We start from the raw sequence: 21113 nt of genomic DNA, 5'->3' as shown, positions 1-21113 counted from the left end.
CTGGATAAATAAGACAAGCTTGAGATTAAAAAAAAAAAAGAGCTAGCGGATTATTAAAGGTCATCAGCAAAGGTAAATCTGCCGGGTAATGATTACTGGTACTGAACATTTAACAGGGAGCAAATTAGAGTTTATTTGTGCGGTTTTAGTCTAAATTAGAAGCATGGTTTAATGTTCATACAGCCAACAAGCAAGCAATAATGTGATATTTTAAAAGTTTAATTAAGCTATTTCAAAGTAGGAGTGTGTAATATTGATTCACTGCCTTGCAATTGTCATTTCACTACAATTACACTATGCAAAATAATGAAACAAGAAAGAAAATAGAAAGTCTTGAGTCCAAAATACAAAACATAAGTGCATTAACATGATCCCAAATGTGATACTGATTGTGTGCCACACTCTAAAATAAAGTAGGATGTCATTATTACCCAATATCGAGTCAAACATGGACAAAACCAGGCGTTCAATAGGACTGTCTTGATAAAGAATTTTTGTTGAGATGTATAGTCCCAGAAATTGTTGCGGTGAGCAATATTATTGTTTTGCGATCATTTTATGCTACTGATTATATAATGATTATACAACAGCGTTTATGCAAATAGCCATAAATTATTTCAAGGGACTAAAGCTTTTCATTTTTAAGGTTATTTAGATTGTTGATGTCAAAAATGATGTAAATGGTCGGCGCCAATGGCCTTGTGGTTAAGTGCGCCGACATATAGCACCATGGTACTCGCGGCGACCCAAGTTCGATTCCTGGCTCGAGGTCTTTTGCTGACCCTTCCCCTCTCTCTGCTCCTAATAATTTCCTGTCTGTAACCTCCACTAACCTATCCAAATTAAAGGTGAAAAACCCCTAAAAATAATTATTTAAAAAAAAGATGTAAATGGCCTATTGTGTATTCTATTAAATATACTTTAAAGTAAATGTCCAATTAACTTTAACATCAGTGAGGTAAAATGTCAATGTAAAATGGCTTTAACGTTATTTGTGAATTTGTAAATATATGTCGCAACCAAAAATGATTGAGGTCATGGACAAATATGGCACGTTAAGTCGATATATTAATTATTGTGACAAGCATAACATTCAATCAAATGTACTACATTTTTAAACCCAAAGGTTGGGTTTTGTCCATAATTAACCCAACGGTGGGTTACAACAACCCAGTTTGTTTTGAGAGTGAACTGTAAAAAGTGAATTACTTTACTTTTAAGTAAACCCATTGCCTTAAAATCAACAAGTTGCCTTTATTAAAAAAGTGAGTCAACCCATTGTAACTTGGAAGTGTTAAGTTGATTTAACTAAATTTTTAGAATTACTTACATAGTTAGCATTAACTCAAAAAGAAATTAAGGCAAAGGGTTTACTCACTAATTTTAAGTAAAGCAAAGTCCCTTTAAGACGAGTTATTAAATTTGGCAGCTGTCTTTGAAACGCCTCCCGTGCGGTATGCTCGAGCATTCTGTCTGAATGGGGAAACATCAAAATCTCCAAAACTGTTTGCCAAGCTTCCGATTACATTACATATTTGGAATCACCAATAAAATTAAGCAACAACCGTCTTGAAGTTTCGTTTCTAAACATTTGAATTAAACTAAATTGGCATATTTTCAGGTTGCCCGAGCTAATGCGCATGTGCACTCGAAATGAACGAGATCACGACACCAACCTTATTTATGGGCGTTCTACACATGATCATCCTCTGGATAATGCTTCATCAGATTGAACTGTGTTCTGAAGTAATTCACAATTGGTCACGATGGCAAATCTCCTCCAGAAATGACAGCGACTCTCTGTTTACAAGTTTGTGGGTGTTGATGTGGGTGAAGATACTGACTGTACCTTACGTTTGTTTCATACAGATTACAAAACCAAAAAATCTTTGTTTTCAAGTGCAGTTGCTTCATTTAAAGGTACAGATTTCAAGCTTTATGTGGATATATTTCTTATGTCTACGAAGCAAGTATTAGCTGAGATTCCAGTGTGTTTGTTGATCACATAAACGATCGTAAAAGCACATGTCTGGTCCCTCAGAGAAACGTCAGTCTATATCGACCGATGATTAGCTCCTGTTCTGGTAGGCGGAGCTTCATTCGCTATTTTGATGATTACACTTTTCCTCATTCAAAACTATACGAGTGACACGTCTTGTGTATTCTAGTCTCTGATTAAAGTCAACAACTCATTTTTCACAGTGTGCAGTTTAACAAACAAAACGTTTACACTGATTTGACTACATTTTAGACACAAAGTACAATCTTATTTTATATGTCTAAAAATGCTTTGTTTTCTCTCTTTGCAACCTCATGTTTATATTTAATTCATCTTTATTTCTATAGCGCTTTTACAATGTAGATTATGTCAAAGCAGCTTAACATAGACATTCTAGTAAATCAAAACTGTGTCAGTCCAGTTTTCAGAGTTGAAGTTCAGTTTAGTTCAGTTCAGTGTGGTTTAATATTCCCTGCTGAAAGTCCAAACACTGAAGAGCAAGTCCATCGATGCGCAGCTCCACAAGTCCCTAACCAAGCAAGCCAGTATATTCATAAGTGCTAGGTAAATATAAACATTAATGTGTTAATATAATGAGGTGTGTACTGATTATAGTTGGTTTTTAAGTGTTATTTGTACTTAATATTAGCATATAACGACCCCTTTGAAAAGTTTACCTCGAAGGGTTGTATGCCAAAGGATAAAATTTGTTGCGATATTGTTTTGTTTTTCAAAGAAAATAATTCCAAACAAAGCCAAAGTAGAAGATCTGTGCATCTCAGAGTAACACTTGCACGGTCTTTCTATTCCCCATTTCAAAGCTAATCGAGTTTCTTCACAGTTTTAAGCATTTCCTGCATTGCTTCAACAAAATTAACTACTGTAATGCAGTAAAAAGCCTGTATTTCTCCATTCTTGCCATGTTTTTGGAGCTTAATGAGAATATAATGAGCTAAAGTATGGCAAAAGGGACACTTTATTCACTGAAAACTGTTATTTCCTAGGATATTACATAACGCTTTCTCATGCATTTTTTGTTTGCAGTTGTTTTCTGAGAAGGCCTTTCCTCTCTGGCCTCAGAGAAAACGCCCCTGGTTTCTATTTTAGATGAAAATAAACTCGTCATCCTGTAATGCACAAGGACTTTATGCTATTAGTCAAGTGTTCTGAGAGGATACACCGGAAAACGGCACAGTTAGTCACGTTGCCGGTCAAGCGGGAAGTCCTTGAAGCGTGCTAATCTCTTTAAACGCTCACAGGATGAATAGTTGAACAGCGTCACGTTTTGACATCCGAAATTGCTGTACAAGCAAAAAAAAAATGCATCTCAAAACACAGTTGAAGCCAAAATTATTAGCACTCCTGTGAAATTTGTATCAAAGAGCAATTTTCACAATATTTCTATTATATATATTTTTTAAAGTCTTACTTCTTTTAGTTTGGACGGAATGAAAGCAGTTTTACTTTTTTAAAACCAATTTTAAGGTCAATATTATTAGCCCGCTTAATTAAGTAACATACACTAACCGGCCACTTTATTAGGTACACCAAACGCGAATTTCTCATCAGCCAAACACATGGCATCAACTCAATGCATTTAGGCACGCAGTTCAAACCAAGCATCAGAATGGAGAAGAAAGGTGATTTAAATGCTTTTGGTACATGGCATGGTTGTTGGTGTAAGACGGGCTGGTCTGAGTATTTCAGAAACTGCTGATCTACTGGAATTTTCACAACCATCTCTAGGGTTTACAGAGAATGGTCCCAAAAAGAGAAAATATCCAGTGAGCGACAGTTCTGTGGGCGCAAATGCCTTGTTGATGCCAAGGGTCAGAGGAGATTGGCCAGACTGGATCCAGCTGATAAAAAAATGCAACAGTAACTCAAATAACCACTCGTTACAATAATCCACTAGAGCACCTTTGGAAAGTGGTGGAATGTGACATTCGCTCCCCTGCGTGATGCTATCATGTCAATGTGGGCCAAAATCTCTGAGGAATACTTCCAGTATCTTGTTAAATCTATACCACGAAGGATTAAAGCAGTTTTTAAGGCAAAAGGGGGTCCAACCCCGTACTAATAAGGTGTACCTAATAAAGTGGCCGGTGAGTGTATATTGATTTAATAAAAAAAGAGAGATTACACAGAACAAACCAATAACTTGCCATTTAACCTAACTTGCCTAGTTAACCTAATTACCATAGTTAAGCCTTTATATTGCACTTCAAGCTGAATACAAGCATCCTGCAAAATAACTAAATATGTACTGTCCTAATATAGATATATCATACATGCAAATTACATACTGTACATGACAGACAAGTTCATATCTGCTATTTTACATATATAAGATGTCATATATGCAACATACAGTTTTTTTTTTCTTTCCTACCATTGGCATTACAAATATGTACATAAACAGTGCTTCCTCTCGGATTTTTTCCAGCTATGGTGGCAGGCCTTTTACACAGATCTTCCAACTACCTATGGTGTTATTTCAATGACAAATGTCGTGAGCGCAATATTAAGTCGAGATCACATAAAACTTCTTGCACGCCCTCAAATATACGCTGCTCAATTTTCTTGTGCGCTCTCAAATAAACACAGCTGAAGTGCGACTTACTGTGTTTATGTAAGAAGTATGTCTCCAATTTTTATTAGATTTGCTAGGAATATTTATGAATGTTTCCAATAGACCTGCAGAGCGGCATTGATGCATCCTGAAGAAACGTGAAATGACCATAAACTCCAGCAAGATGGTCATTGTATGCAGAACCACAGACCTTTATCTATAAATAAACTATAGTTATGAAATTGGTGTTCATCATAACTGAAAGCTGCGTCAAGTTTGCTGGCCTCTCACATCACGCAGTCCTGTCAGTCAGTCAGGCTGTAAACAAATAACGCACAGCACTACTACAATTAAAGAAAGGTTCGCACTGTTATAATTCACTTATATTTTAATATAATATGAATTTTAGTGTGTTGCCCCGCCATGGAAGAATGAATGTAGCGGAAACCATGCATATATGTTCAAATAAATCAGATATAATAACATACATATGTCATATGTTCATATATAGCCCTTTATGAACACATATAAAACTCTAGCTAACATATGTTCAAATAAATTAGATATAATGACATATATATACACAAATATATACATATATATACACACATATACATATATATCTATATATATATATATATATATATATATACACATACATACATACATACATACATACATACATATATACATATATATATATATATATATATATATATATATATATATATATATATATATATATATATATATATATATATATATATATATCATATACATATGTCATATGTCATATGTTCTTTCCCAGAGATGGGTTGCGGCTGGAAGGGCATTTGCTGGACAAAAACATGTGCTGGATAAGTTGGCAGTTCATTCCGCTGTGGCGACCACGGATTAATAAAGGGACTAAGCCGAAAAGAAAATGAATAAATGAATGTCATATGTTTATATATAGCCCTTTATGAACACATATAAAACTCTAGCTAACATATCTGAACATTTATGAACATATTTGTAATCCCAATAGTTGATAAAAAAATATAAATATATAAACACCCTTTTTTGCAATATTTTGAAATGCATGTTTCTTAGATAGCATATTTTGTTTATATGAAATCCAAATGTGAACTTGTAATTTGCTTGTATTGCTTTGCCATATAGCAGATTCTGTGTGGGTCATCAATAGTGGAACTTTGTCTCAGGGAGCATCAGAGAAATAACCTCTTACAATCTGTTCAAAAAACATTTAAAAATTTGGTTATTATTATTATTATTACTACTACTACTATTATTATTATTATTATTACTAGCTTGTACCTACCTATCATGTTACCACTCGTGCCTGCCATGGTAATGATTAGACATTTAAATATGTTTTATCTCTATAACAAAATATTGGTGTTTTTAGTTTATTTTGTTAATATACATTTTATTTATTTAGATCTAATTAACAGTGGCGTCACGGTGGTGCAGTGGGTAGCACAATCGCCTCACAGCAAGAAGGTCACTGGTTCAAGTCTCGGCTGTTGGCATTTCTGTGTGGAGTTTCTCCCCGTGTTTTCTCCTCCGGTTTCCCCCACAAGTAGAAAGAGATAAGCTATTGGTGAATTGGGTAAGCAAATTGGCCGTAGTGTATGTGTGTGTATGAGTGTGTATGGAGCTTTCCCAGTGATGGGTTGCGGCTTGAAGGGTATCCGCTGTGTAAAACATATGCTGGATAAGTTGGCGGTTCATTCCGCTGTGGCGACACCAGATTAATAAAGGGACTAAGCTGAAAATAAAATTAATGAATGAATGATCTACTTCACTATGTCTATTTTAGTGCTTCTTAATTATGCTTGATAGAGTGTATCATTTTTGTATTGTTTTTAGGGTGACAATTTTAACCTCTGTCAAGGGGCAACTGATAAAAAATAATTTTGGTGCAGTTGCAGCAATGATAATTAATGTACACTGTCCCTGCTAAATAAATAAATAAAAATCAATAAAGATATCAAGAAAATGCGTACATTTACATTTAAAAATGCATTCATCTACGTGTTAAATAGCACTTGGGAAATTGTTTAAATAATTAAAGTTCAAAAGAAGGGGAATAACTTTGACTTCAACTCTACGTCAGACAGTGAGACATTTCTATTTATTTCAATCAAATAAACATGGATTCACTGGATTTACAGTATTTTATTTTAATTTATATGGGCTGAATTTAAACACAAAGTTGAACTAAATTGAATGTGTTTGTTTAAATTCAGTCCATATAAATTGTTTGTAACCACTTACCTTAAAATAAAAAGAGTAAACCCAATGAATATTTTTTTTTCAGTGTGCACTTTCCAAGAAAACAGTTGGTTTTCCTTGCTGTGACTTGGGGACAGACCTCAAAAACAAAACAAGGCCACTCATCTAACCCTTGCATTGGAGAAACGGCCGTGCAAACAGGAAATGAGGCACAAACAGGGCCTACAAATGTGCACAAAGAGCATCTTTGAGGACGCCAAGCCAGTGTTTCCCCTGGCCTGACTGAAACCCACACACTCCCAGAGTGGAACGGCCTTTTCTTAGGAACTCAAAGCCTGTTTGTATCTCGCATCTGTTTGACTATTCAGCTCTGCGGAGAGAGACTGGCTTCTTATCAGACCAGCACAGACCCAGTCAGCCCATCATATCCGTGCTGGAAATACGCTGAACTTCCAGTAACCGCCCTGAGCCTGCGAAACATCCCGCTCGCCTGCTAAACATAAACGGGGGCTATGAATATATGCATAATCCTCTTGAGTGACTAGCAAGGCCTTTCTTCTTTTATCAAGAGGTCAATCTCTTAAGGCTGATTCATGCTTTGCTCTGGGTCCGCAGCGCGAGTCTCCTCTGACTGTCCGTGCACAGCTGAGAACTGTGAAGGCTTTTTTACTTGACGCACTCACCGTTGCATTATCATTTCTAACAACAGGGGGCGACTCTATATATCAAATGAATAGGTTTTGGACACTTACGAAAGTGTTTGCTTTTAATACAGTTGTTTAAATGAGTAACTTTGGCTACGTTTTATACATCCAAGCTAACTGTATAATGCAAGAAACCTTTATACAATAAAAATAAAAAATAACTTACTGGAAAAGCATTGGACAACCTGTACACAAAATACATGCATTGATTTTCCTCAAACGCTTCAGAAGAAAGCAGTTGTTTTGGGTTTCTAAAGGTGTTGCACGTGTAAATTATTGTAGCTCAGCCAGACTCGGCTTCAAATCGTTCATGTTCTGATGTAGAGCCGCTAACAAAGTTACAAAAAAAAGCTGTGCGCTCCACCAGCCGAAATTGTCACACGTAAACAAAGTAAACCGCGATGACGTCACATTCTTTGCGGACACTCAATCAAGCTAACGGACGCGTTGCGCATAAACCAGGACTTAGGGTGCTTTCACACCAAGACGTTGTTTGGGAACCTGGCACGTTTGCACCTTTAAGACTGTTTGTAAATGTTGTTACATTTTTTGAGGTCATCGGCGTCAGCCACGGCGAGGGCTATGCGACCGCGCGAAGGTTGCAAAGCTAGACGCAGAAGTATAAATCAGCCTTTAGCTTGGTTGGTTTGGGTATAAATGAAACCCACAAATCACCCTCTGATCCGTGCCAAAGCAATCTGTCCAAGAACACCCGAACTCTAACGCGGTTATGAATTACACATACGACCCCTGATTAATAAAGGGACTAAGCCAAAAACAAATTGAATGAATGAATGAATGAATATATCTATCTATCTATCTATCTATCTATCTATCTATCTATACACACATATATCTCTATATATATTTCTCTCTCTCTCTCTCTCTCTCATATATATATATATATATATATATATATATATATATATATATATATATATATATAATCATTCATTTTCTTTTTGGCTTAGTCCCTTTATTAATCAGGGGTCGGCACAGTAAACTTATCAATCATATGTTTTATGCCGTGGATGCCCTGGGAGACACCCAAACACTCCTGCGTTCAGACACATAAACGAGGGCCAATTTTGCTTATTCAATTTCTCTATAGCGCATGTTTTTTGGACTGTGGGGGAAACCGGAGCACCCGGAGGAAACCCACGCCAACACGGGGAGAACATCCAAACTCCACACAGAAATGCCAACCGATGTCAACCTTCTTGCTGTGAGGTGATCGTGCTACCCACTGCGCCACCTAACACCATATATATATAAAATGTATACATGCAAATGCAAATTCTATCTAAATATACTAGATACCCCGTCAATACACACACATTAGGGCTGCATGATAATGGAAAAGTCTGATATTGCAATATTTTATTTCAAGGGAGTCTAACAGTGTTTAGGTATAGAAATTGAATCACAAGGCAAAAAATGCTTTTCTTGTTTTGCTTTGTCTTGTTTCTAGTCCAAATATTTAAAAATTCTTAGATAAAGTTAAAAATATTGTTTTGTTTTCAACTTCAGAAGAAATAATGAAGAAAATGGTAAGTTTTTCCTTCAAACAAGCAAAATTATCTGCCAGTGGGTTAAGCAAAATAATGTTGTTCTTGCTATGAAATATAGATATTTGGACTACAAACAAGACAAAAACTTGAGTGCATGACACTGTTTCAATTTACTATAAAATAAAAATAAAAATAAATACAATAAAGTACAAAAAACTGTTTTTGTGCATAAATCATATTAATTTCATACAAATACTATAATTAAATTCAATTCTGTATCTTCTGGTCAACTATAACTCAGATTCAACAATGCATATCTTGAGATGTGACTATTGCAGATATGCGAACATTGTGATGATATATTATGAAGGCATAACACACAAGTAAACAAACTTTTATTTTGAATGCAATTAATTACGAGGAGTCCTTTAACAGCTCTAGAATATATGCGCGTAATCCTTTTGAGTGACTTGCAAGGCCCTTCTTCTTTTATCAAGAGGTCGATCTCTTAGTGTGCTGCTGGTAAATCATACTTCAGCATTTTGAGATGTACTGAAAGCGGCACGCGGATCATCAAGAAAACAGAAACACTATCTAATCTCATCATCACGATGCACTGATATGACAAGGTCAACAGACACGTTTGCACCGACCTCAGAGTAGCCTGCACTCAAAAAATAAATCTCGGCAACTTTTAAAATGTAATTATAACACTTTTAGTCATTTGAACAGTGATATTTTAACTTATCGAAAAATTATCATCATCGTGATAATAGTACATGTAATGTCCATATTGCTGGAATAAATTAAATCATATTTGTGTGCTGCATGCATAGGTTGTTTATCTGAATCTAACCAATCAGACGGGGCCTTTACCATCTCCAGTAGGTGCTGTTAGGTAAAAAATAAATAAATACTGAAAATAAGTAGCTGAAAAACACTAATGCTAGGAAACAAGAAAGAAAAGCGACAACAGTCATTAAAAAAAAATCTGAATTTCCACTGAGGTTACCTTTCAGCCATTCATGGTGTTTAATGTCTAAATGTTTGGACCATGACATTTTTTTTTTTTTAGATTTTATTAGCCAGGAAAATATTATTACTTGTTTATTTTAGTATGATCATTACATAAATACATGTTTTGTTTAAATTTCTAATAAAATAGCATTTTACAAGTTAGTTATATCATAAGAAATATCATATACAACATTAATATCGCATATTTTCCCAATATTGTGCAGCCCAAGAGCAAAATTCACTTTGAATCAATGATATTAAATCACTTTTAATAATCACATTTGAATTACCTGGTGAATTAAACTAGTCTGGAACACAATTTACTTTTATGGAGTCAACTAATCTCAACGTTTTAATTTGGACAACCAGTCTATATGGCTTAGTCTATATTTCAGAGGTCGCCACAGTATTCCAGCATATGTTTTAAGCATGCCAGCCGCAACCCAGTATTGGGAAATACTCATACAAGCTCATACACTACGGCCAATTTAGTTTATGCAATTCTCCTATAGCGCATGTGTTTGGACTGGGGGGGAACCGGAGCAGCCGGAGGAAACCCACGCCACCACGGAGAGAACTTGCAAACTCCTTGCAGAAACACCAATTGGTCCAGGAAGGACTCGAAGCAGCAACCTTCTTGCTGTGAGGCCACAGTGCTAACCACTGAGCCACCATGCCGTCCAACAACCAGAATTCTCTGTTATTTATCACAGTTAACATCTTCTTTACCAATGCTTACTGTTGTTGACTGAGAGACTGATCTCAGAACTTGCGTTAGCGTAATTATGGCTCACTGAGTGAAGCAACAAGCACTGAAGTTGTTAAAAAAAAAAAAAAAGCCGCCAACACCCAAACACGCTTTTCTGCAAGGCGGTAACCTCAAAACCTTTCTTTCTAAATCATCAAAGCAAGTGAAGATTGGAAGTGAAGACCTGACGTCAGAATCACAAGAAATAAAAAAAACACGTGACATTAAAGGGTCACGAAAGACCAAAACACATTTTTTGAGATGTTGACAGTCATATACGTGTCCCACGTTCCTAAAAACACTATTAGGACACATTTATTTCACTAAAAAGTGAAAATTAGTTAATTCGTTTTTGCATTATTTCGAGCAAATTCGACCCTCCGGTTAGATTTTTTTTTTTGAAGCTACGTCACGGCCATGAGATCATTGGTGCAGACTAATCTAATGCATATGCACAAATATAACATAATAAAGCATCCTATAAAAAAAATATTATTTTAAAGAGAGATCTGTGAGGGGTGAACTCATTTATGCTGCACAGCATATTAACACTTTAAAACTGAATGATGAATGATTTTAAACAACTTACAATTATTCATTATCCTTCCTATCCACTTATCCATCATAGCAAGAATTAGACAAATTCAGAGTATTTGCATAAGATGTTTCTCTCTTGCATGTTCTCCTTTGTCTTTTTCTTAATGCAAAGTCTGAAAATAAAACTGAAATCTGACTGGAACAAGTTGCTTTGCAGGTCTTCAATTGTGGTCTCCGCATATTCATATCGGTTTCTCATGTGTGTGGCCAGAATTTGCAAAAGCCATCTTCAACAACCCATGGATGAATATATTTGCATCTAATGCTTCTGCCTCGCATATTCTCAACATGAAAATGTGCAATTTTCTTTATGCAAAATCTAAAAACTAAGGCTGAAAGATTTTAAAACAGCACTTTAAAGACTGCAATTAAAGTCAAACAAGATCTTTTTACGATTATGTAACATTCTCACTATGCCAGAATTCTTCATCCGTCAAAAATGAATGAATATAATTTTACATTTCTATCTTGTATGTATTGCATATGTTCCCCTTATAAAAATGTGTCATTTTCTTTAAATGCAAAGTCTAAAAATAAGACTAAAGTATTACTTTTTCCATCCCAAAGATTTTTAAAACCACACATTAAAAAAATGTATAACAATGAGGGCCACAGTTAAAGACAAATATGCAACATCCTTGGCAGGAATTATTAAACATCATTCTTAAACAACTGTTTAATGTTTCAATCTTGTACATTCTAATCATTAAATGTAATTTTCTTTACATTATCTTTCTTAATCGTTTATGAAAATAAAGCTGAAAAGGACACATAAAAATCCTTTAAACCTAAAAATTTGACTAATTAATTTCTAATAAAATTTCCACCTGTTCATACTGTAATTGTAACATACTCTACGTGTGACCAAAAATCAGTCTCAGCATCCATTGGGTGAATACTTTTGGTCCAAAGGCTTCTCATCACATCAAAGTCTAAACCAGAATTTGCTAAACACATCCTCAACAACCAATGAATAGATCAATCTAATATCTTCTACATGCACAATCTAAAACTAAAGATTAAGCATGACTTAGACACCACATTCAAGTAGTGCTTGAATGACAAAAATCGCGATAAAAGTCATCTAATTTCCTCATAACGATATATATAATTATATTTCTGCAAATTCAATAATTTATATATATATATACACGTTTATTATATTTTATATACCTGTAATGAGATCATATTTCTCACTTAATTTTGAAATTCAGGGCAATTATTTGGTTAAAAATGTAGAAATAAATAATAAATATTAATAAAATGAAAAACCCTTTTCAAAAACTAATGATTACAGGTGCAACATTAAAAGAAAAAACTGAAAAAAATTACATGCATTAAATAAAGTGCAAAATGTGGACATTGCACTTTCAAGATTGCACCTTTCCCATGATGCTGTTATTCATGTTTCTGTCTGCAGCACCATAATGGTGTGTAATATTATGCTCATGTAAATGATGAAAAAAACATTACCATAAACAATGCATTAAATTGCGACACGACAAAATAAACAAGAGTGTAAAATGAAATTACAGACTTTTAAACATTTTGTACGTACAATTAATCATCATAGTGCACATTCAAGACAGGCAAGCCATGTAAAAAAATTAAAAATAAACATGCATGCTAGAGATTAGAGGAGGCTTTAATATTGAGGTAAAGTTGGTTTTATATTCGCACATTCGTATTTCTCCTTAATAATATAGTTTGAGAAAAGTATTCTTTGCCATTTCTAAATAGGGTAATCATACTATCAGCCAATGACTATCAAAGTACAACATTGTTCGCAGTTAATTAAATAGTGCTAATGTTGTTTTGAAGTCATTCATACATAAGATTTTAGACCGAATATCCAAAGTACACTGAAAAAAATTATTCAAAGATGATTCCTTGGATTTACTCAATTTTTTTAAGTTAAGTGGTTGTAAACAATTTGTTTGGGCTGAATTTAAACAAACAAATTAAGTTGAACATAGCTCAATTTAATTTGTTTAAATTCAACACAAATAAATTGTTTGCAAGTTTTGCATGCAACACTTTTTTCAGTGTAGCATGGTAAACTATATAAGGACCGTCTCACAAGTTGTCACTGAAAGAATGTGCGAATATAAAGCCAACTTTACCTCAATATCAAAGACCGATAGAGGTAAAATTTACTTTATTTTCTTACGTTTATAGACTTTTTTACTTAATAATAAACTTTGAGAAAAGTATTCTTTGCTATTTCTAAATAGGGAAATCATATTATCAGCCAATGACTATCAAAGTACAGTATTGTTCGCAGTCAATTAAAAAGTGCTAATGTTCTTTTGAAGTCATTCATAGATAAGATTTTAGACCGAATATCCAAAGTAGTTCGGTTAACTATATAAGGACTGTCTCACAAGTTGTCACTGAATGAATGTGCGAATATAAAACCAACTTTACCTCAATATAAAAGACATATGGAGGTCAAATTTATTTTCTATTCTTATTTTTAGCCTTTTTTTCCTTAATAATACAGTTTGAGAAATGTATTCTTTGCCATTTCCAAATAGGGAAATCATAATATCAGCCAATGACTATCAAAGTACATTGTTCGCAGTCAATTAAATAGTGGTAATGTTGTTTTAAAGTCATTCATACATGAGATGTCAGACTGAATATTTAAAGTAGCATGGTAAACAATATAAGGATGTCACAATTAAGTTGTCACTGAATAAAAGCACAATTATAAAACCAACTTATCTCAATCAAGGGCAAAGGTAATGCATGTAAACAAAAATAAACATGCATGTTCTGAGATTAGAGAAGGCTTTAATTAGACTGAGGGTGCATTAATTCAGCACAGTGACTTTTGACCATCACTGCCTGCTGGTAAAGTAGATTAACCACTGAAACCCAACACTCCATCAGCGCAGACATGCAGGCACAGCAGTGAATGTATATTCCCAAAATGCAGTGACGTGCATGAGACACGTAAAAACTTGATCAAATACAGGCCTATTTTTAAACTCGTGGGACGGGTTTGATTGGGAGGGGCATAGGAGGGTGGGGGGGAAAGGTGTGATAAAATTGTGAATGAGAGTCGGTGCTGAAACACAATGAAATTAAACGCTAACACAATAACAAAACGCACACCCATCGGAGGAGAGCGTTTGATTGGAAGAGGACGAAATGACAGCTATTCTTCATGGATTAGTTTCATGGACTAAAAGTGCTGCTTTTTAGTCGTTCATCAGTATTCACAAGTCCTGTCGTTTATTCTAGATATCATTATTATATTAGAATTTACATGTTTAGTATTAGTAAAAGTGCAAAACAAACACCTCAGCGCAGCTAAACACTTTAAAGGCCACAATTAGAAACAAAATACGTATTTCTTTACCTGTTTACGGTTATGCGACGTCCTCAAGGTGTGTCCAGAATTGGCGAAAATCATCCTGAACGATGGAAAAATCCACACACGAGTGTATTATTTTGTGGTAAATGTTTCTGTCGTGTGTTATCTTGTGTTCCAGGAGGACAAAGTTGTATGTGTGGCTCTACAAACCACAGAGACGGAGCAAGGCTGTCATTAATAGTCTCTTTGAGGTGTGTTTTAGACAGAACAGTAGCGAGAAATAATAATGTAATAATAATAAAGGAAAGCAGCATAAATCCCGTGGATATAGTCGGCTTGCTCAGCCCGTCTGTTCCGCTCAGTTCATTGATCTGCGGTGACTTCTCCACAAAACTACTCCTCCCACTATGGAAGAAACCACTGCGCTCTTTTCAGAGGGGGGCGGGAGCGCACATAAACAACACTTAAACACTAACCGACTCTATGCTCAAGTGATAATGAATAATGCATGTTACGCAGACACGCGTGGATTTACACGCGTTATGTGCTGTATAAAACACTGCAGTTTTTGAATAATTGGTTTTGACGTTTCGCCAACCCCCCCCGTTGACTGCTGTTGGTTTCCTTTGACTCGAATACTTCACATTCCTGAGTGAGGCCATCAGGTTTTTGTGGTTTTACGATTTCATATGTGCTATATGGTGTGATTTAAAAATGTGTTTAAAGTGAGAAGATAAAACTGTGTGTAAATGGGGTGCAAATCAATGCCAGTGACATAGATATGTGCTAAATAAGGGGCATCTGTGGCTGTTATCTAACAACAGGAAGACCTACAGTAAACTGACTCTCTCCTCTACGGGTGTAGTAGGAGTAAATCTCACCAAAACATGTTCAGGTCACAGTTAACCCCTTAAAGAGAGGGAAGATTTTTTTTTGCATCAATTGTAACACTTTTAGCATCATTAAACTTTTTTTTGCAATTATTTTTTGCAATTATTTTTAGAACAAATAAACACAAGTTTCCCAAAACCTTTTTTTAATTACAAATATTTATATTAAATGATATAAAACTAATAGACATTAAATGTGAACAATATTAAACTGAATTAAATTACAATATATATATATTTTCTGGGTTTTTCACCTTTATTTGATAGGACAGTAGAAAGCTTGACAGGAAAGCATGGGGAGCAGAGAGAGGGGAAGGATCAGCATTGGACCGCAAGTTGGAATCGAACTCAAGCCACCATGAGCACCAGAGTGCATGTGTCGACAAACTAACCACTACACCTTTGGTGCCGACATTACAATATATTTTTAATTGACTTTAGAGTAATGTTATTATACTAAACTACATTTAATAAAAAAGAAACAAATTTCTTATTTTTATTTTAATATATAACAAATTAAATTTAATGTAATAAAACTGTGGGTAAATTTTCATTTTTAAATATACTGCATAAGTATATATTATTTTTATTTATTTGTAAGGGCGATTTTAGGATTTTCAATTTAGGGGGCTCAGCTCCTGAGGTAAAAATTATTTATTTTTTTTTTTTAATCAAATATACATACATATATATATATATATATATATATATATATATATATATATATATATATATATATATATATATATATATATTAGGGGTGGGCGGTACACCGGTGTCATAGTCATCACCGGTGTGACATTGCGCCACGACATGGATTTTCTAATACCGCCAATACCGTAATAAATCAATTATGCGCCTTGAACGGCTGCATTTACATCAATAATAGCTCATTCTAAATAATAAGGCATTCAATTTTCTTCAAACGTTCAGTTGTGGTCTGAATACGTCCTTATACTACAGGGCTCTAAATTGCAACCATTTTGGTCGCATGAGCGCCCGAAATTTAATCTATGCGCCCTCATAATATATTTGGGGGCATTTGTGTGTCTGAATATAATGGTTGTAGTGCAATCTGATTTGATTTTCTCTAAAAACTTGCTGAATCGCTCTACCCTGCTGCTGTATTGGTTCATATTAGCTGTTAGTCACTCAACGCTTCCCGCTGTCAGATAAGTTAGCTTTTGTTACTGCAGGAAATGCAAACGGCTGAAGAGTGAAAAGTGCACAGGTTTGCAAACCTCCCCTAAAGTTATAATAATAATAATGGCGCAGATGACAGCGATCATGACATGAGGTAAATGTTGATCCGCCAGCTGAGATCAATCGAGTGTTTTCGGAGAAGGTGCCTGAATCTCGATGCGTTGCATTCACCGCGTGTTCAGCGCAAATGTCCGCTAAATATAAAATCTAACACTGTACACATCATCGCCAAAGAAACTCACCTTTACTAAGTTTACACTGAAACTACAGCTCATAACAAAGAGCGGTATTGCGCTGGTGGTCATCGTGAGAATCCTGCTCTGTCTGCTCATAAATTGGTGCGGCTGACTCGCCTGCTTTATTCCACCAACACAGAGAAATGAAGATCAGCTCATAACGAGACTGAGCATTTACAATGAACCAAACCAAAACTTTTAAAGAGTGATAGAAGTGAGACTTTCTTTTGTCCGTTCTTCCTTGAGATGTATATTATTTTGCTATTGAAAGTACTACCATGATATTATACCGTCACCGTTCAAAAGATGAAAAATACCGTGATATTAATTTTAGGTCATATCGCCCACCCCTAATATATATATATATATATATATATATATATATATATATATATATATATATATATATATATATATATATATACACACACATATATATATATACACACACATATATATATATATATATATACACACACATATATATATACACACACATATATATATATATATATATATATATATATATATACACACACACATACATATATATATATATATATACACACACACATATATATATATATATACATATATATATATATAATAAATTAATTATAAGAAATAAGAAATTAATAAAAGTTAAAATGTTTAATATGGTAAAAAAAACTGTACTGCAAAAACAGAGATTTTTTTTTCCCACAGTTGAGTTCTGAATGAGGCTCAACACACCTGTTTACCGTAGTAAAAAACACTTTCTATATTAAAGTACATTTTTTGTTTCCATGTATTAAATAAATAAAACTGCCACTTTTCTAATTAAACGGCAAATTTAAATATATATATTTTAAACCTACAGGCTAATTCACTTATTTCACGATCTGAATCACAATAATAAATAGGATTTTTTTAATGCAAGACAACACATGATGATGTTTCTATCTCTGTCTGTGACTCTGACAGTTAAAATGAGTACATTTTCCAAGTGATTCTGTCACTGTTTTTAATCCTTTCTGTGCAAGACTGTATGGTACAGTTAATGCCACATGCACTAACACAAAACCTGTTTGTATTGGTAGTTAATTTTGAAATTAAAATAGTGAAATGTTCAATAAGAGCTACTTTTTCGAGGAAACAGCTGTGATTATTAGGTGAGCATCGATGAAACAGTGGATGGGAAACCCGATGTCTCCTCCATGACATTGGGGTACAAGTGATACAAGTGTAATTATTGACCTTATTCTTCAATGCGGAAGTGCGCGCGTTTTTGCGATTGTTTTAGAAATTCCGACTCAGTTGCCTATGGGAGAAATGACTAGGAATAATAAACGGCAAAAAACGGTCAAACTATTTACTCTACAAACAAGTGTTTGCATTACAAAACAGACAAAGTAGAATAATATAATAAGAAAATATCAGTTTGCAACACCAAGCAGCAAAACGAGCTGTTTTTAACGTTTAAAAATGAATGGAAGTGAATGAGACCGGAAGTTTCGAGCCAAAATGATTCAAATGGCTGCGCCCGCTCGTACGCTGAGAATAAGGTGAATAGTAAAGAACTGCAAATATGCAGATGTTATAGGTAATTATAAGGTAAGTATATAGGTAAGTATTATCGTAATCTACTGATAAACACACACCTTGTTCTCTCACTCTGCACAGCTGTGCTTCACTGATCAAATGAAAAACAAAAGACGGGAAGGAGGCGAATTCTGCCAATGTTTTCATATCAAGTTTAAAGAAAACTAAGACGGTAATTTAATGTACAGTTTATGAGCTAATCGCAAAAGTAGGGGGGCTAAGTAGAAATATAGGAGGACAACAGCTCCCCTAAAATAGGCCTAGCTACGCCCATGCCTATGCTTCTTATTGCTTCTTTTGTGTCTAGAGCGGGCATGGGCAAACTCGATCCTCGAGGGCCGGTGTCCCTGCAGAGTTTTGCTCCAACACTAATCAAACACACCTGAACACCCTAATTAGTGTCTTCAAGATCACTAGAAAGCTACAAGCAGGTGTGTTTGATTAGGGTTGGTGCAAAACTATGCAGGGACACCGGCCCTCCAGGATCGAGTTTGCCCATCCCTGGTCTAGAGTATACATGATTTCTCATCACACTGGAAATTAATCGACCAACTTAACTATCTTAGGGATAGTTCCCACAAAATTTCACATTTGCTCGCTATTTACTTCCAGATTCTTCCAAGAGTAGTTAAAAATCTTACTGACCCCAAAATATTTCTGCAACAAGTTCTACAATAGACCAAATTAATATAATGTCTCAGATATCAAGTTGTAAGTCACTTAGACATTATATAGCTAATGCAATATATAATAATACAATTAAATATACATCTAATACAAATTTCTGAGTGGACTATCCCTTTAACCTTGGTGCTTTCAAATGTGATGGAGAAACATAAACACTTGATGTGTATCCATCAATTTATTCACAAACAGAAATTAAAATGTAACTCTCTCTACACACGCACACACATGCAGCACATCACATCCATCTCTGAGCCTGTGATGAATGTAAAGCACGTCTTCACGCCTAAACACTGCATTTCCTGTTGTCTTCTTAAATAACTTCCCCTGAGCTCATCAGTTTTCGATTTCATTCTGCTGTTTTGAATATAAATGATCTTCGGAGCACCGAAAACACCTTGTGGTATCAATAATCCCCAGCAATGCCCAAACATGCTTAGACAGCAGTTTACGTGGGATAGTTAGAATGTAAATAGGTCATTTACAATCCCACAGAGAGCACGGAGTGAGATCTTTGCCCTCGGACCCTGAAGCTTTTTCCTTTCAGTGATCAAAAAATCAAAATCAAAGAGAAAAACATCTGCTGGACAGAGCAAACACATCAGTGCGTCAATAACAGCAACAGATCATATGAGAAACAAAGCAGACGGACATCAAAGATTCAGCTCAATTACACATGAAATATCTTTCATCAAACTATGAAGGTCTGAAAATAACCAGTTAAAACGCCAGAGAAAGAAACACAAGATCTAGTCATTTTTAATCAGTTATGTTTGATATCTCTGTTTTAAAAGTGAGTAAATTCAATGAATCTTTTTTTTTTTTCAGTGCAAGGACAAAAGTTACTGGTACTGCTACACTTCTTTTGGTTATTTTGGACATTTGGTCTCTTCAACGTAAGGAATACAATGTACACACACACACACACACACACACACACGCACACACACACACACACACACACACACACACACACACACACACACAAATTGAACAATAATTAAATCAAATATTCAATTATCGATATAAAGCTGTACAGTATAAGCAAACACATCATCACACTGGATTTCATCATTGCCCTACTGAAAAAAATCAGCTTAAACCAGCCTAGGCTGGTTGGCCGGTTTTAGCTGGTCGACCAGCCTGGTTTTAGAGGAGTTTTGGCCATTTCCAGGCTGGTTTACAGTCATTTCCAGCCTGGACTTAGCTGGCCAGGCTGGAAAATGACCAGCTAAAACCAGCTTGACCAGCCTAGCCAAAACCAGTTATGTCCAGCTTAAACCAGGCTGGTCAAGCTGGTTTTAGCTGGATTTAGCTGGTCATTTTCCAGCCTGATCAGTTAAGACCAGGCTGGAAATGGCTGGAAACCAGCCTGGAAATGGCCAAAACTCCTCTAAAGCCAGGCTGGTCAACCAGCTAAAACCAGCCAACCAGCCTAGGCTGGTTTAAGCTGGATTTTTCAGCAGGGTGGATTTACATTTTTTAAGGTAAGCAGGGTTCAATGTTAAGGATTTTTTTCTACTGGCTCGATCGGGCCAGTGGTTCAGATTTTTACTTGCCCTGCCAAAATTTTCACTGGCCCCACCAAATCAAGAAGAATTTAGTAGCTATTTCTGAACCACATATTTTAAATAATGTGTCAAAAGCAAAACATAATTGTAATACATACACTTTTATTTAGCATAGCTTTTCTTTAAATACAACTAACAATTAAAAAAATTCAATTGTGATGTAACTAAATAAAAAAATTAAATAAATAATAATAATAATTTATATTTGGTGACGATGTCTGTGTGTGTCATTAAAGTGCA

The 21113-nt window shown here is 35.0% G+C and overlaps 1 protein-coding gene across 4 annotated transcripts in view; it reads right to left on the bottom strand.

The window, feature by feature from the left end:
- Window positions 1-21113, bottom strand: part of LOC130235370 (RNA-binding motif, single-stranded-interacting protein 1) — a 185659-nt gene that overhangs the window by 126949 nt on the left and 37597 nt on the right. Inside the window, exon 1 of one of the 4 annotated variants that reach the window (XM_056465947.1) lies at window positions 14754-15102. The exons of the other annotated variants lie outside the window; for them this stretch is intronic. Coding sequence (XP_056321922.1) covers window positions 14754-14807 — 54 coding nt within the window. The 5' untranslated portion in view covers window positions 14808-15102. Of the gene's footprint in view, window positions 1-14753; window positions 15103-21113 lie in introns of those variants that run through there. 4 annotated transcript variants of the gene reach the window in all.

This window comes from Danio aesculapii, chromosome 9 (assembly GCF_903798145.1).
Source record: "Danio aesculapii chromosome 9, fDanAes4.1, whole genome shotgun sequence".
Lineage (NCBI taxonomy): Eukaryota > Metazoa > Chordata > Actinopteri > Cypriniformes > Danionidae > Danio > Danio aesculapii.
This window is presented reverse-complemented; position numbering and strand designations above follow the sequence as displayed.